Source organism: Nothobranchius furzeri, chromosome 3 (assembly GCF_043380555.1).
Source record: "Nothobranchius furzeri strain GRZ-AD chromosome 3, NfurGRZ-RIMD1, whole genome shotgun sequence".
In the NCBI taxonomy this organism is placed as follows: Eukaryota; Metazoa; Chordata; class Actinopteri; order Cyprinodontiformes; family Nothobranchiidae; genus Nothobranchius; species Nothobranchius furzeri.
The window spans coordinates 87,354,913-87,373,506 of record NC_091743.1 but is presented as its reverse complement, the minus strand read 5'-3'; the positions used below and the strand labels follow the sequence as shown (position 1 = coordinate 87,373,506).

At 44.4% G+C, this 18,594-nt stretch overlaps 1 protein-coding gene across 15 annotated transcripts in view; it reads right to left on the bottom strand.

The window, feature by feature from the left end:
* camk2d1 (calcium/calmodulin-dependent protein kinase (CaM kinase) II delta 1) overlaps positions 1-18,594 on the bottom strand; it is a 131,851-nt gene that overhangs the window by 3,921 nt on the left and 109,336 nt on the right. For 4 of the 15 annotated variants that reach the window (XM_015958122.3, XM_015958124.3, XM_015958121.3 and 1 more), the window contains exons 14-16: positions 16,610-16,669; positions 13,999-14,043; positions 11,575-11,623 (exon numbers count right to left, since the gene is read on the bottom strand). In XM_015958122.3, coding sequence (XP_015813608.1) covers positions 11,575-11,623; positions 13,999-14,043; positions 16,610-16,669 — 154 coding nt within the window. The remainder of the gene's footprint in view (positions 1-11,574; positions 11,624-13,998; positions 14,044-16,609; positions 16,670-18,594) is intronic. The other 11 variants (XM_015958128.3, XM_054734086.2, XM_015958127.3 and 8 more) reach the window with 3 other exon arrangements.

The window sequence follows — 18,594 nt, the reverse complement described above, 5'->3', positions numbered from 1 at the left end:
CCCCTAATGGTGCGTTCGCTTTCTCCTCGGAACTCTGAATTTCCGACTAGAAGAACATAAACGCACGCTAAAGTTTGGCTTCACTTTACTAAATGCGACGGGTGATTGGGTGAAGATGAAACCAGCGACAACGATCTAAGTGTGAGGCATCATCGTTTTAATCTGCTCCAGCAGCTAAATAAACTGTTTAAGATAACGTTAGCTTGATATGTTAGCTTCCATTGCCGCCATTGTTATCAGCTAATGGTGCGTTCGCTTTCTCCTCGGAAATTCTAACTTCCCAGTAGGAAAAATCAAATGAAAAAGGACGGCAAAAGGAATGAAGATACACAGTAAATTTAGTTCATAGTAAAGATGTTTGCTTCAGTTTAATTATCAGCTTATAAAACTACAAGGACGATGTTAACTCATTCACTGCCAGCCGTTTCCTGATCACTAACGGCCTTCGCTGCCAGCGTTTCTCACCGTTTTTACTGTTTCTTTAAGAGTCACAGAACGTTGCCCGCGAGCATGATGTCGATGCCAAAACAACCAAAACAAAGAGGAGACTCACCTCTTACATCAGGAAGAAGCCGTGTGTTTCGAGCGTTATCCGTTCTTTCATAATCCGTTGTCGAATTGTGATCGGCAGATGCTTTTCCGGTTCGCGCCTCACTTTTTTTACAGGAACGGCCCAAAACGATCTCCAAACACATGGATGTGTTGCTTCCTGATCATGTGATCTGTGACGTATGCGGATGAAGATCGGCTTCAGGGCTGAGATGTTTGTTCTCTCAGCGCGGGGGCTCGTTCCGATGGTCAAACAGTAAAAAAAATGCAAATGACGACTTTAGTCGTCAATGGCAGTGAATGAGTTAAAATACAAACAGTTGTATGTTATTTATCATGATATTTGGTACCGTTAAGTACCGGATCGATTCAAATGTCAAAGGTACCCATCCCTACTTAGGGGTGACCTAATATGTTTGAGCATGCAAGTATAATCTGAACCCAGCTTCAAAATCCTGCCCCTGATGTCCTCGTGAACTTCTAACAACTAGTGTCCTGCTCTAAAGCTTACAGCTTCCTCCCAGCTACACTTTGAACACTTACAGTGGGAGTCGGTGGGGCCCTGGGTGGGCAGGGGCGCTCTGTGCTGGGGGCCAGCGCCCTGAGTGGGGGTGAAACAGTTGCATGTGGTAGAATGGTCAGAGAAAAAGAGCATGAAGAAAGATGTGAAGAAGAGGAGAAGGTAGTCAGCCATCAGTGCCCACAGGATGTATTTGCTGCACTCCTCAGCACTGGGCCAAGCACTAAGAGAATACCAGCAGGTGGAGGAAGAGGAGGACGAGGAGGACATCAATAAGGAGGTTGAGGGCTGCTTAGGGGCTGTGTATTCTGGTTGCTTTAGGTGGTAGGTGTGGTGTCTGGATGGAGGACAATGTGCTGGGATGGAAAACAGATGAACAGGGTGGAGGAATAAAAACAAAACATGAAAACAATGGCACATGCAATGTGAATTTCCTCAGAGCTCATCGCTTTTCCAGCAGCTAAAAACAAATCCCAGGTGTGAATGAGACAGATGCAGACAAATGCACGGGTACCAAAAGACTAAATGCCATTAATAAACAGTTAGTGCAATTTAACCAATCAGACGCCATTTAGAAAAGTGGTTAAAATTAGTTTTGGGCGGTATACCGGTTCATACCGAAAACCGGTGTTTATTTTGGTTATGATATGAATTTTTCATGTATCGCTATACCGGTGAAAGGCCTAGACAACGTACAGAACGTTCATAGTAGGAAAGTGTTTCAGTGGGGACTCGTTTCACTGCTACACACAAACCCCACAGGGTGGTGAAACCAAGAATGGCACCAAGAATGGCGGCTGGCGGGAGCTGTCACGGCGACATCGAAACTTCGAACGCAGAAGAACTTAATCCAAAAAGAGGAGCCTTATCTGTTGTTTGGAGGTATTTCGGGTTTAAAAGTTCGGGCGTGGAGCAATCAACTTTTATATGCAAATGCTGTCGAGCAACGGTGGCAGCCGGTGGGGGTAACACCAGCAACTTGCTTCATCACCTCAGCCGAAAACACGTCTTGGAATACCAAGGATGTCTCAAGCTTCGATCTGCACCCTCCACCTCCGAGGCTAAAACGGCTAGCAGTCAGAGTCAGACGTCCATTAAAGACGCGTTCGCTAAAGGGACTGTTTATAAAAAAGAGCAAGCGGTGGGTCGAGATAACCAACGCAATAACGTTGGATGTGAAATCATAAAGATGGTTAACTGCACAGATTACATGCAAATTGTGTTCAATAAAAATAGTTGATTTTGACTGCAATATTTTATCTTTCTAGTGGTTTTTTCTTAACTGCTTTCTTTTGACAAGGGTACTTTGAGGGGGTTTCTGCGTTTACCTACCTGTGACTGGACATGGAAAAACTGGTATTCGGCTCATGAAGGTAAACTGGCCAATCTAGTGCAGCAATTATTTTCTTATAGAAATAATCTGGGAAATCACGGCCTTGTGAAAAATACCGTCAAATACCGTAAAATCGATATAATCAAAAATAAACCGTGATATGAACGTTTTGCCATACCGCCCAGGTCTAGTTAAAATAAAGTTAAAAACATTTACATTCTTAGGGAGAGAATACCAACTTTTATCTGCAAACCATCAGGATTAATAACTAAAGATGTCACAGCAAAAGCAACACCAGTGATAGATGAACACATAAAACCTGACTGTGTGCCTAAATGCACAAATAAGGTTCATTAAAAAGAAACCATTTGGATTTGATTACGAATCACTCCCTACACAGTAAACCAGACATCTGACAAGCAACCATTAGATGCTTCTCTACTTCAGCCCACCTCATTCATTCATTTACCACATCAGCATGTCACCAAGTTCAGTAAATATCTGTTTTCAGCCCGTTCATTTAGCCCAGGTGTGCTGAAGCAGTAAACATCTGGACCTGACCACCTCTGACACAGAGCTGGCTCCATTTGGACGAGTTTACAACTCAAAGTTCGACTTAGAAGAAGATGAAGAAAATATAATTTCTATAGCGCCTCTCAACATAAAAATCACGAGGCGCTTCACAAAAACAAAAAAATGTAAAAACATTAAAAAAAAAGAATTTAGAAAATGTTTAAAAATATATTTAAAATGAGCAAAAATAGACAATTGTGATTAAAAAACAAAATGTTAAGAAAGAGAGAGAGTGAACAGGAAAGAGGGAAATCAGTGGATCCTGAGGAAGGTGGAATAGGTGGGGAGAGCCGAATAAAGAGAGAGAGGTGAAGAAGGTCATACAAAAGCCAGCTTGAACAAGTGAGTCTTCAGCTGCTTTTTAAAGGAGACCACTGAGTCCACTGATCTCAGGCTCAGGGGGAGAGAGTTCCAGAGTCTGGGGGCCACAGCAGCAAATGATCTGTCACCTTTGGTCTTTAGCCTGGTGCTGCACAACCAGTAGGCTTTGGTCACTGGACCTCAGGGACCTGCTGGGGGTGTAGGGACTAAGAAGATCACCAATGTAAGACGGTGCTTGTCCATGTAAGACCCTATAGACCAGAACCAGGATCTTGAAATGAACCCTGAAGTTGACTGGCAGCCAGTGAAGCTGGAGGAGAAGCGGGGTGATGTGGGTGTGTTTGGAGGACTTGGTCAGAAGCCGAGCACAGGTGTTCTGAACCACCTGTAGACAGTTCAGGGAGGTTCTGCTCAGACACGTGAAAAGAGCGTGAGGAGATGAAGGTGTGGAGAACTGTATCAAGTTCAGAGCGGGACAGAATGGGACTCAGCTTAGCAATGTTCCTGAGATGGAAGAAGGAAGAGCGAACAAGAGAACTGACATGAGGATCCAGGATGAGAGCTGGGTCAAAGGTCACATCAAGATTCCTGACGGAAGGTTTGGTGTGAGAAGCAAGCTGACCAAGAGAGTCTCTGACTTTGGGAACCAGCTTGTCTGGGGCACAGATGAGGATCTCAGTCTTATCTTCATTCAGCTGTAGAAAGCTCCCACCATCCAGGTTTTGATAGAGTCTAAGCAGGTGTGTAACAGCTGCAGCTTAGACATCTCATGGGGCTTAAAGGAGATGTACAGTTGGATGTCATCTGCATAAAGATGGTAGGAGATTCCTTTGAAGGAGCTCAGGATGTGCTGAAGAGGAAGCAGATAGAGGAGGAAGAGCAGAGGCCCCAGCACAGAACCCTGTGGGACACCATGGGTAAGGGTAGGTGGAGGGCCTAAACTTGGAGACGGCCACTGAAAAGGAGCACTCAGAGAGATAAGAGGAGAACCACTCCAGAGCAGATCCTGATAGGTCTACCCAGTCTCTCAGCCTCTCCAGTAGCAGGTGATGGTCAACAGTGTCAAAGGCTGCAGTCAGGTCCAGCAGGACCAGAACAGAACAGTCCCCTGCATCATCTGAGTCAGAAGGTCATTAGAGACCCTAAGAAGAGCGGTTTCAGTAGAATGAGCTCTACGAAAACCTGACTGGAAGCTATCATAGATGTTATGTTCATCAAGTGCAGCTGTGAGTTGTTTAGCCACAACTTTTTCCAAGATCTTGGAGATGAACGGAAGTTTAGAGATGGGTCTGAAGCTGCTATGGAGAGAGGGGTCGAGACTCGGTTTTTTAAGAAGCAGGTGGATTACAGCGTTCTTAAAGTAAGCAGGGACCTGACCAGAAACCAGAGAAGCATTAATTACAGAGAGCACGCTGGGACCGATGGACTGAAAAGCACTTTTAAACAAAGATGAGGGTAAGATGTGGAGGGGGCATGCGGAGGTCTTCATAGAGTTAACTAGTTTGGTTAACTCAGGCAAAGAAACAGGAGCAAAGCTATCTAGGATGATGGGCCTGGTTGGAGTCGGGAGAGGCGGCGATAAGGCTGAAGGAGAGATGCTAGATCTAACCTTATTGACTTTGTCCACAAAGAAAGACAGAAAGTTCTCACAGTCTGCAACAGAGTGGATGGGGGCTGTAGGAGAGGCAGGAGAGACGATGCTGCTGATGGTGTTAAACTGCACCTTAGGGTTCCCTTTGCTCTGGGACACCAGGTTGGAGAAATAGGAAACCCTGGCATCTCTGACTGCAGAGTTAAAGGATGTCAGAAGATGTCTAGAGACATCACACAGATTATGAAAGCATCAAGGAGTCTGATGGCAGAGGTCGTACACTGCACACAACCCCGTACAACTCATCACCACGCCCATATGCTCTCACAGCGTCTCATTAGAGGGTGACTTGTGTTATTAATAGATCACTTTAACAGATGTTATCAACTTATCTCACCTCTAAAGGCTCGGATGCAGGAGCCAACTGCTGCCAGCAGGTGGCGGAGTCGTACCACAAACAGAAGCACAGACCTCAATCATAAGAGTTATCATTTAAGCGTGATTAGCTGCATTTTTCAATATTACGCTTAAAAATTCTCATCATTCTTCCAGTAAATCTGTAAGTGGATGGACTGGTTGGTTTCACTTTCACAGCTTTTGGTTTCATAGCTTTTTATACCCATCTTCTATAAATAGCAACACAATAACGAGTCTAATTTTGCTGTACTACATTAACCAACTGACAAAATGACCCTAACCAGCCACCCTAGGATCCTTTCAGACCCTTTCTCCAGGTTCTTATTCTGTTGGTGCCGTTGATATTCCCCGACCCTCGGAGCGCTCGTGTACGGGTCTAATTTAATTTTTAATATCTGTGGCTTGACACCTCCATCCACTAGGCAACATAATCAACACCTTACAAGAATAATTTCCCCTTTCACCACCAATCTATTAGCATATAGCCTAGCTGCGACTCTATCCACTTCCCAACCTGATTCCACCTGTGTAGGAGTTGAGGAGCTGCTGACCTCTTTCAACTCTACCTGCTCAACTGTTTTAAATGCAGTCGCTCCACTAAAATCCAGGCATAAAAAAAACTGTAGCAGACCCTTGGCTCAATGAGGAGACTCGTGCCCTAAGACGCCAATGCAGGGTCTGTGAACGCATAATCACTAGGCATAAAAACGACCAGAAGAAACTGTACAGTGTCCTCACCTCTGTACTATCCCTTGGAGAATCTCCCAACTCTTCTCCCTCTACAGGGGCTCTTTGCAATGAGTTTCAAAACTTTATCCTGCTGGTGTGTTTCCAGCTGCTTTTAAAAATGCAGTTGTTCAGCCGCTATTGAAGAAATCAGACCTTGACCAGTCTGACTGGGCCAATTATCGCCCAATCTCAAAACTTCCATTCATCTCAAAAGTAGTTGAGAAACTGGCTCTCACACAGCTTACTTCTCACCTAGATGACAATGGGCTTCTTGACCCATTCCAATCAGGTTTTAGACGCAATTACAGCACAGAATCTGCACACATTAGGGTACTCAATGACATCTTGATTCTGACTGACTCTGGCTCCCATGTGTTGTTACTCTTACTCGACCTGACTGCAGCATTTAACACTGTAGACCTTACCATCCTACTTCACAGTCTCGAATTTTGGGTGGGTGTGACCGGTACTGCACTCGGATGGTTTAAGTCGTACATTAATGGTCGGTGTTTTAGTGTTCATGTTGGAGACTGCTCTTCTCCCAATGTCCCACTTCCATGGGGAGTACCGCAGGGCTCCATCCTGGGTCCTCTCCTCTTTTCAATTTACATGCTACCACTTGGTAAGATTTTAGCTAGTCTCGGGGTTAACTACCACTTTCATGCAGATGATTGCCAGATCTTCCTTCAAATCAACCAACAGCACTCATTTTCTATAATGTCAGAATGCCTCTCCCAAGTCAGATCCTGGCTTTATCAAAACTGCCTACGGCTAAATGACATCAAATCAGATGCCATACTTTTTAGCCCCACTAACATGAATGGTGCTTTAGATGTCTCAACTCTCCCACTCAATCACAAATCATGTGCCACTAGCCTAGGTGTGAAACTGGACTCTGACCTTTCAGTGTCTACACAAGTCAACGCTACTGTCAAGTCCTGCTTTTTCCAACTCCGCCGCATCACTCGTCTTAAGTCGATCCTCAAACGCCCGGATCTTGAGTCAGTCATTCATGCTTTCATTACTTCATGTCTGGATCACGCAAATTATGTCCTGAATGGGATTAATGCTTCAGCCTTAAGCAAACTGCAGAAGGTTCAAAATGCCGCGGCCAGATTTTTAACCAACACCGGCAGACCCATGCACATCACACCCATCCTCGCAGATTTACACTGGCTCCCAGTCAAATTTAGGATTAACTTCAAGGTCTTATTATATGTTTACAAGGCTTTGTACCGCCCATCCCCATCCTATCTGACGGACCTGCTGACCCCATATGTTCCCACCCGTGCCCTTTCTTCAGCAGATCATCTGCTGCTTGTTGTTCCGACGGTTCGGTACAAATCACAAGGGGAGCGTGCCTTCTCTCATGCAGCCCCAAAACTCTGGAACTCTCTGCCCCTCCGTGTGCGTCTGGCTCCCTCTGTCAGCAGTTTCAAGTCGGCCCTGAAAACGCACTTCTTTAGCATTGCCTTCCCTCCGTGACACTTTTCATGACAATCCAGCACCGGATCTGAGTTTTTAATTCCATTTTTATGATTTAGTTGCTCACTTCTGGCACCTCGCACCATCTGGTATTTTGTTTTATTTGTGCCATTTTAAATGTTTTTATTATTCGTCGCATTATTTTATTTTTATAGTGCTGTTAACTGTTCTCCTATTTTATTGTTTTTAGTAGGAATTTTTATCTCTGACTATTTATGCTTTGTTCTTATGTATTTTGCCTGTTCTTATTGTGTTTCTTGGTCAAGCATTTGGCTTTTTTATGTACAGCACTTTGGTTAGCTGCCATGCTATTTTGAAATGGTGCTTTATAAATAAATATGGTATGGAGTGGTAAATGTTTTGGAGAAGGAAGTTGTTTTTTTCCACCAACAACCCAAGTGTGTTACAGCTGACATTATGCTGCTCCACCAACTCTGCCAGAGCGGTTCCAGTCCAGATCTCACCAACATCACGGACAGATGTGCACAACCGCTCTTTAACAAAAAGTATCTGAACAATAAATGTCTGTTTACAGTCGATCAGTCCTGCTGTGTGAGCAGACGCAGCTCTACACACATCAGTTTTATGGTAATCTGAAGGTTTTAATCCCAGAAACGTGTGAATGAGTGGATGACTGATTGTGTTGTAAAGCGCCTTGGGTGGTTCTAGGATGCCAGAAGGCGCTATATCAAATACAGGCCCTTTAGAAATGTCTTTGTCCACTTTACTGTGTGTTTCTAATGGTAACCTGGTTGGGTTTTAATGCGACAGCAGCAGTAAATCCACAGCTCAACTCAGAGCAGTGAAGTTATCATGGAGTAAAGCTGAGAGGCTGAATATGAACAGGGGTGCCTAGTTTGCCTTCGGGCGGCCTTGTCCTCCGGCGGGGGTGGGGGGTGGGGGATTGTGGAGCTCGATGCCGCTCTGCCCGATGCTTGGTGGAGACTTCTTTCTGCCGCACCTGAGATGGCTGAACCCGACGCTGGTTCGCCTGGATTACACCGGTGGGCTTTGATTAACTCCCGCTCAATCGGTAACAAATCCTTTATTCTTAAAGACTATTTTACTGAGTATAAGCTGGATTTTCTTCTGTATGATGGAATTCTGGGTGAACCAGGGTGATTTATCAGTGATTGCTGAACTTCTCCCAGCTGACTGTGCCTACCTGAACACCCCAAGGCCCGCGGGCCGGGGTGGGGGATTGTCTTTAACTCGTCCATCTCCTGCAAACCCGTTAACGGATCTTGAATTTATTCCAGTGTTGAACTTTCTGCTTTTGAACTCGGCCATTCACCTCCGATATTGTGCGCGGTGATGTAAGCACCCCCACACCCCCCGACGCTGAATAAGGATTTTATTTATCAGTTTTCAGATTTTTTTTAGTAGATATCTTTCTGAGATATGATAAGATTCTCCTTTTAGGTGATTTTAATGTTCATGTGTGTTGTCATGGGAAGCCTCGTGTCTGGGTTTTCTCATTTATTGGACTCTTTTGGTTTGATTCAGCTGGTGGACGCTCCTACTCACGGACAAACTCACATCCTTGACCTGGTTTTATTTCATGATGTGGAAATCAAGGAACTAGCGGTGGATGATAATGCTTGTTTATCAGACCATCAACCAGTTTTATTTGCTACTGTTGTGCCTCGACTCGGTCCGATTAAGCATGATATGCCGTGTCACTCACGGCTTATTAGGTCATCTATGGCTGCGTCATTCTCATCTCGTGTTGTTGATCTTCCCTCCTCTCCTGTGAACTGATAACCCTGATGAGCTGCTGCACTCCTTCCAGTCTCTCTGCCTCTGTTTTGGAGCAAGTGGCACCTTTGAGGCTGCGGCGCTGTGCGAGCAGAACTGATCCCTGACTTAACTCTGATACTCGTTCTGCTAGACGAGCATGCAGGAGCTATGAACGGAGATGGATGAAAAACAGGGATCCAGCTTCTTTCACTTAGCTGAAGGAGTCCTGGAGACACTTCCAGCAAGTGGTAAAGATGGCTTGAAAAAATATTTTTCTGACATTATCAATAATAATTCTGGTAATCAACGAGTATTATTTTCTGTGTTAAATTCATTTTTTTCCACTGAGCCTTTTCTTTCTGATGCTTCGGATGAGTTTCTTAGATTTTTTGTTTCTAAGATCACCAACATCAGAGCCTTGATCTCACCCTCGCTGGTTGCCTCTCCTGGATGTGACTCCCCTCAGTTTTCAATGGATCACCTTGAGCCTATTTCTTTTTCTTTGCTCTCTGATCTGGTGGCAGGGCTGAAGCCTTCTGGTTCTCCGACTGACGTGATGCCTCCGCATCTTCTTAAAGAGGTTTTTCCTGTGGTTGGCCACTTCATTTTAAATATTGTGAACGGGAATTTAACCTCTGGAGTTGTCCCCCAGGCTTTCAAACAGGCAGTGGTCCAACCAGTTTTGAAGAAAGCTGGTTTGGACTCTACCTCCCTGGAAAACTTAAGCCCCATCGCGAAGCTTCCGTTTTTATCTAAGCTTCTCGAGAAAGTTGTTTTTACACAGCTCTCTGACCATTTGCAGACTTTTAACATTTTAGACCCTTTGCAATCAGGGTTCCGTCCCGGTCATAGTACTGAGACTGCCCTTGTTAGAGTTTTTAATGATGTTCTGTGGTCCACTGATTCCGGCTCCCATGTTCTACTGGTGTTGCTGGATCTCACAGCTGCTTTTGACACCGTAGACCATGCTATACTTCTGTCCCGACTGAACCAGGTAGTGGGTATCCAGGGAACTGCCCTGAACTGGTTCAGGTCATACCACAGCAACAGAAGTTTTAGTGTGAGGCTGGGGGATTTTGCCTCTGAAGCCTCCTCTCTGCCCTGTGGTGTTCCCAAAGGCTCTATTTTAGGACTATTTTTTTAATCTTTACAATCTTCCTCTGGCAGCTATTTTTAGGTGACATGGCGTGTCTAATCATTTGCATGCTGATGACTGCCAATTTTATGTTTCATTAAAACCTCAAGAGTCAGTGCAACCGGCTGTGGATTGCCTGAATGTGGTGAAGGGCTGGCTTTATAATAACTTTTTACACCTGAACGAGTCTAAGTTCAGGGTCCTGTCCTGCCACCCTGTTTTCGCAGCTTATTGAAGCCAACCATCACTAACCTGGGGATGGTTTTGGACCCAGAGCTGAGGATGGACTCTCACACTAGCCAGGTGGTTAGATCCTGCTTTTTCCAGCTTCGCCGGCTATCAAAGATGAAGTCCATCCTGACTAGACGTGACCTGCACACAGTGACCCATGCATTTGTGATCTCTCGCTTGGATTATGCGAATTTCCTTTTTTATGGATCCACATCTTCCTCGGTTGCACGTCTACAGCTGGTGCAGAATGCGGCAGTCAGCCTTTTGACGGACACCAGAAGGAGGGAGTACATTACTCCTGTGCCCAGCTGCACTGGCTCCCGGTGCGCTGCCGCATCCAGTTTAAAATGTTACTTCTTGTTTTTAAGTCACTCTATCTTTATGCGCCTCTCTACTTGACTCAGCTGGATCAGCCCTACGAACTTGGTTGAATTCTTCGATCAGCAGACCACCGCTTGTTACAGGTCCCAAGTGTTCGGGTGAGGATGCGAGGAGAACGAGCGTTCTCAATCTGTGCGCCTCGTCTCTGGAACTAACTCCCTCTAGCAGTGAGAATGGCCCCTTCTCTCTCAGATTTTAAATCACGCCTGAAGGCTCATTTTTATTCCTTGGCTTTTACTTCAGCCTAGCTGGCATTTTACGATGTTTTTGTTTTATTTTTATTGTTTTATAGTAGTTTCTTTACTACTTTTATTACTTCTTCCCGTGTGTTGATTTTTATGCTCTTTTACTGTGCAGCACTTTGGTTGGCCTCGGCCGTGTAGGAATGTGCTTTATAAATAAAATGGAATGGAGCAAATCTCTAGAATGCTCCACAAACTCAACATTACGCTCACAGTGCAGAAATCTTCCAGGAAAAGCGTAGTCTGTTTTTTTAAAGCCAATAAAACAAACTCATAGACAGGGTCGTAAATGTTAATGAGGAGTACCACCGCTCCCACGTTACCTACCTCTCGCATCCTCGTCCTCGATGGTAGTGTTAGCGCTCTCACTGGACTCCTGTAGGAGGACAAATAGAGGACATAAGAAAATGAGGTCTGTTGAAGTAGACCAGGACAGGCTCTGCTAAGCTCCACTTGGTCTGAATGCTATCAGAGGTGATGCAGATGGTGAAGCTTTTACAAAATAAAACTAAAAATCCCAAAAGAATTAGCAGCAAATGCAGACTTGTCAGATAACGGAAAAAAGAAACTTGTAACACTCTTGATGGATCTTACTTCCATTTCACATCTTAAACCACTGAATGGACCCTGTTCCGCACCTCCGTTGTTGAGTCGGCCGACCGAATCTGTGACCGCAGGATCGTCGGTGCCTGTCGTGGGGGCAAAACCCGAACCCCCTGGTGTACACCGGAGGTTAGGGATGCTGTCAAGCTGAAGAAAGAGTCCTATCAGGTCTTTTTGGCCTGTGGGACTCCAAAGGCAGCAGACGGGTACCGGCAGTCCAAGGGGAATACGGCTCAGGTGGTAGCGGAGGCTAAAACCCGGGCATGGGAGGAGTTCGGTGAGACCATGGAGCAAGACTTCCGTACGGCTTCGAGGAGACTCTGGTCCACCATCCGGCACCTCTGGAGGGGAAAGCAGTGTGCTACCAACACTACAGTGGGGACGGTGTGCTGCTGACCTCTATGATGTTGTGGATCGATGGACAGAATACTTTGAAGACCTCCTCAATCCCACCGACACATCTTCCAGTGAGGAAACAGAGTCTGGGGACTTTGATTTGGGCTCTCAAATCTCTGGTGCTGAGGTCACTGAGGTGGTTAAAAAGCTCCTCTGTGGCAAAGCTTCAGGGGTGGATGAAATCCGCCCGGAGTTCCTTAAGGATCTGGATGTTGTGAAGCTGTTTTGGCTGATTCGGCTCTGCAATTTTACGTGGACATTGGGGGCAGTCCCACTTGACTGGCAGAGTGAGATGGTGGTTCCCTTATTTTAAAAGGGGGCCACTGGGTGTGTTCCAACTACAGGGGGATCACACCCCTGAGCCTTCCTGGTAAGGTCTATTCAGGGGTTCTGGAGAGGAGAGTCCATCGGATTGTCGAACCTCAGATTCAGGAGCAATGTGGTTTTCATGCTGGCCGTGGAACACTGGACCAGCTCTATACCCTTAGGGCAGGAGTGGGGAACCCTGGTCCTCAAAGGCCGGTATCCTGCATGCCTTTGCTCCAACACTTCTGATTCAGCAGTTGATTCACCTGTTCAGCAGCTCATCAAGCCCTGCAGAAAACTGTTAATCACCTGCTGATTGAAATCAGGTGTGTTGAAGCAGGGTTGAAACTAACATATCCTGGATACCGGCCCTCAATGGACCAGGGTTTCCCACCCCTGCCTTAGGGGGATCCTGGAGGGTACGTGGGAGTTCGCCCAACCAATCTACATGTGTTTTGTGGATTTGGAGATGGCGTTTGACCATCATCCGGGAGGGGATCGGAGTAGATTCGCTGCTCCTCCACATTGAGAGGAGCCAGTTGGTGTGGCTCAGGCATCTGGTCAGGATGCCTCCTGGGCGCCTCCCTGGTGAGGTTTTCCGGGCACGTCCAAACAGGTGCAGGCCTAAAGGAAGACCCAGGACACGTTGGAAGGACTATGTCTCTCACCTGGCCAGGGAGCGCCTTGGGATTCCCCCGGAGGAGCTGGCCCAAGTGGCTGGGGAGAGGGAAGTCTGGGCATCTCGACTTAGGCTACTGCCCCCGCGACCAGACTCCGGATAAGCAGATGAAAATGGATGGATGGATCTTAAACCATATAGTTAGTCTGCAGCCTGCATGAATGGGTATCTCACTGTTTGTGAGTTTAAGCTGCACATATGTCTACATCAGCACAAAAGTCTTACAACACTTGATGTTTGCTACACTATGACCTGCAGCATCATCGTGAAGCACAAAGTGGCACAACGCATAAAAACAAGCATGCATGTGTTCCCACAATGTCCTTTTTATGGATTATACAGAAAAAAGCATCAAAACACTGTGGATGCTTTTATTTTGAAGAGGTTTAGCTTGCTCCAACAGCATGCAGGAACGTCACTGTCCCACAACAGTTAGAATAATGCTTCCTTTTCTGGCTTTGCACTTCTAAATTATATTTATATGTGCATTTTTTTTCTAATTCTACATGAAATTTCAATTTTTTACTCTAAATATCAAAAATGCCAAAACATGACCATGGTTAAGAGAAAAACTGCGTGCAAATGTTCGACATGCAGAATCTGAAGTCTCATGTTTTGACATGAAGTTAAGTTTTAAGAACCACCAACGGAACACAAACATCACGAGAAGCAACACTCATCAACGATGACGAGAAGCAGCTCTACATTAATGATGCACAGTCAGCCGCCAACTACAGCTTCAAATCAGCGTCTGATCAGCTGTATACCTTGTTTCCATCAGTTGGGTTGTGGATAACTGTTGTTTGAGGCTCCTGATTTGACCAAAAAAGTAGAAGAGCAGGTTTGTGTAAAATCAGTATGTTAGGAAGCAGGAGAAGGGAAATCAAGAGTTACAACGATGAAGAAAGAGTGGAGAATAAGATGGCAACTTGGGGGAAACAGGAAACGAGGTACTGCAATGTTTCTACACACAGATGTATGAGATGCTGTTATAGATGGATTGAATGAGCCCACAACAACAGATAAGGTCAGCTGAATGTTTCTGGACATCTGCTGCAGAACACCCCAGAAGACTAAAACTGCAGAACATCCTCATGGCCACACAGACCCAGGGAATATTTAGGTGTCCCACAAAGTTCAGAGGACTGAGACGGGATTATAAGCTGATCATTGATGCATCTGTCTGTTTGTGGAAATATAACCAAATACAGATCCAACACCACTACTATGAAAAGTTAATAACAGAGCCTTTCATGCAAGTATGTAGGCTATGTAGAAGACCCAGATCTTTAAAACTCAGATAGTGTTAGTTAGACCATGGTGAAGGGTTAGGGTTAGACTGACACCTCGGCCATAAGACAGGTCAAACTGTGCAGTGGGAGCTAAAGCAAAGCTATAAAGAAAATCTGAATCATGTATTGATTGGTTTGACATTCTGTGACCAGATAAAAAATTGTATCATTTTATTTTTGTGTCTAACCAAAGAGCCACCGCCCAGTTTAAGGAAGTAGAGACCTTTAAGTAGACCACTAGGCCAGTCTGGTCCAGAACAACGTCCTATGCCACCTTAACTACTACTGGATCCACTGCTTGATAAATTGAAAGGCCAAACAAGAGCCAGAGTTTTCCCCACCAGAGTTCATAACCAACATGAGTTATAGTATACATCACTGCACTGGTGAATGTAGAAGACACTTAAAGCTATTCCATGGGTCTCTCTCAATGTCAAGGGACCTCGCCTTGATGCCTGGGTCCTGCCCCGGTTGCCTAGGAGATCAGGGACTGCCAAGGCATGTTCAAATGCTCATTTACTACCAAGGCGCCTGTTTTCCATTTGTTAGCCGTTTAGCTAGCCGACCAAGGATACACGGGAGGTGTCTTATAGCCTGGCCTTGATCAAAAATTTCCCTAAATACAGCACGCTATTTTCAAAAGGAGGGCGGATTAGGTGCCGTCAGCAGCTACTTTGGGGGCAAATTTCCAGTTTCAAAGTAAGTCGAGTAATTGTGATAGCTACATTTTTTTTAGATGCAAAGCAGTTATCTATGGTTGGTTAGTTGCTTAGTAGTTGCAGCTTTGGTAGCTAGCGGGTAGTAACTTGCTTACATATTTAATTTAAGCAATATATACACAATTAAAAAAGTTAAAGGCTCAGAATACATTTATATTGAAATGTATACGTACAAAATATAACTTTACCTCACGTGTCACGTCATGTGACCGCCTATCATCACATGTGACGTGCAAGTCTGTTCCATTTAACCGCTTTCTTTGACCAAGGAAGGACAGTGACCTCGTAAGCAAGGCGGTGGGAAACACTCCTTATCTCAGAACATGCTGGCAGTACTCTCCATTCTCCACCAAAGCTTACCGTTCCAATAGGGGGTCCTGATCCATTTGGTTTATTAACCGCTGGACCAGCTTAGTATGCAAGTGTGGACCATTTTACAGGTCACCTGTCAGAGGTCATCACACAATGACTGACTAGTCTGGGATCACTTTGCTTCTAATAGCAATGCTCTGGTTAATGGGAACATTGTATAAAAACATCCTGGTAGAGCACATTAAACAGATAACACTGTTTCAAGACTCCTGCAGCTCAAATCATGAACCAACAATAAAAACATGGTCTGAAAACCACCACAGTGGTTCCCAGCACCATTACAACAGTCACCAACAACAACAAGACTGTAGCTGATGTGCAGCAGCATACACAACTAGCAAAGCAGAATAACGTAGCAATAAAATTCATCTAGGTGAAAAAGATTTGAAAACATGATGTCACTGATGTTGGACTAACACTTCTTTCCACTGCACGTCAAAGCACTGCGAAACACGATTAGCTGCCATTATAGTGGATGAGTTCCTTTCCAACGGCAGAGAAGTGTGAAGTTTTTGGATGCGCCCCAAAAGCAAGGGCACGCCATCATTACATTTCGAGTCTATTTTTGACGCGCTACGCTTCCAAAACACGTCACACTCTGCAGTTTAGATCAAGCCAGACAGGAAGTCAAACACAAAAGCAGTGTAGAACATCCGGAAACTTTCAAAATAAAAGTCATGTGCAGTACATAATTTACTGTGAACTTATGTGACCGATGTAAACGGAACAGAAAATAACCCACAGACATTTTTTCCTGCATGCAGCTGTCTTTCTAAATGTTTATTATTGTTTGTGAACGTCTGAAATCACGTGTGCTGTTGCTATTCTCGGGATCAGCTGTGTGGAACGTTTTCACTCCAGTTTCGCATCAGAATTGTGCCGGGTTGTGAATGAGCTTGCGGGTAGAAAGCCACTACTACGTTACGCCACCACTTTCACGGCCAGTGGAAAGCCAGGGTTAGAGACGGTCATGCAAGAGCAGACAGACAGTGTACCAGAGAAGGAGTGGGGGCAGGCTCTTTGGGGCTGGTGACCACATTAGTCTTGTTGTTGATCTGGAGGGACAGTGAACAGAAAGACAGATGGAACAGGGCAGAAGTGTCCAAACATTCACTGTTCAGGCAGCTGTGGAGGGAAATGGGTAGACTGTGTTCAAGAGCTCAATGGGTTACAACAATCAGTGTTTCAGTAGGAAACTTTCTAAAAAAAGAGGAATATCCATGTTCTTCACAGCTAGATAGAGCAGATAATAAACTTTGTAAATAAAAATCTATCTGGGAATTCACGATTCAGATTTCAACCAAATCAGACAGCAGACCTGTGTGATCGCACCTTTAGCTGCTGCACAAGCTAGATAGCATGTGCTTTCATCTTTTTCCAAAAGTAAATTACCAGTTAATGACGGAAAACCACTGGAAAGGTTTACAGTCTAGTTTTAGCGCAAGTTTTCCAGGATGCTTCACACCAAACTGAATTACTAAAGCCCACTAAATCTCTACCATTGAACACAAGTTGATTGCAAATGACTCATTTCAAGGTTTGATTAGGAATTATAACTGAAATGTGAGCTCAACCGAATGAGACATCTACCACCTACCGGCAGCTACACGCAAAGGAAAAATGCTAAAGCTAGCGAAAATGGAGCAGGAATATTTAGGAGCTGCAGCAGCTTCACGTCCATCAGCAGCGTTTGTTCACAACCGTTTTCAGGTAAAGTAACTTTGTTTATTCTAGAAGCTTTCAGGACTTACATGTTAACTTTAGATGGTTTCATGTATGTTTTAAGCTACAGAATGAACTTGTTAAATGTACACAACACATTACTACAGAGTATTATTGTGTAGGTAATTAATATAAACCAAATGCATTATAAATGTTGAATGCAGTAGGATGTTTTCTAATGTAAACTGGACCTTAGAACTTCTTATTTTGCATCAAATGAGGGTAAAATGCTTTAAGAAACAGGCTTTTTAATAAAATAGCATTGAAGTGTTTTCAATGTGCATTTGTTTATTCAACTTAAGCCTAATAATGATTTGATCCGTCCTAAAAATGTAAATTCTCTGTAGTTTTTATTTAACTATTTCCTGCTGCTTTTCTTTAAACTGAACAGAACCAGTGTACTGCAGGTTATATGTTTTGTTTTACATTTTTCAATAAAGAACCTCTTTTAATCTACACATGATGCCATCAGTTCCATTGTCGCTAAGCTACAAATGCAGCATCCCAATGCATTTGTGGCTATATCTGGTGATTTTAATCATGCCTCGCTCTCTGCTACACTTCCAACATTTCAACAGTCTGTCAGCTGTTTCACCAGAGAAAACAACACATTGGATTTGTGTTATGCAAATGTAAAGAATGCATACATGTCCAAAACAAGGCCTCCTCTGGGACAATCAGATCACAATCTTGTTTTTCTCTGCTCAGAATACAAACCACTTGTTCAGAGGCAACCTGTGACAAAAAGAACTGTGAGAAATGGTCACAGGACTCTGAAGAAGCCCTGCAGAGTTGTTTTGAGACCACAGATTGGATGACTCTCTCCCAAGGATATGAAAAGGACATCAATGCCATGACTGGATAGGTCACTGACTATACAGGTGCTGGCCAGTAAATTAGAATATCATCAAAAGGTTGAAAATATTTCAGTAATTCCATTCAAAACGTGAAACTTGTACATTATATTCATGCAATGCACACAGACCAATGTATTTCCAATGTTCATTACATTTAAATTTGATATTCATAAGTGACAACTAATGAAAACTCCAAATTTGGTATCTCAAAAAATTAGAATATTCTGAAAAGGCTGAATATAGAAGACACCTGCTGCCACTCTAATCAGCTGATTTACTCAAAACACCTGCAAAGGCCTTTAAAAGGTCCCTCAGTCTTGTTTTGAAGGCACCACAATCATGGGGAAGACTTCTGACTTAACAGCTGTCCAAAAGACAATCATTGACACCTTGCACAAGGA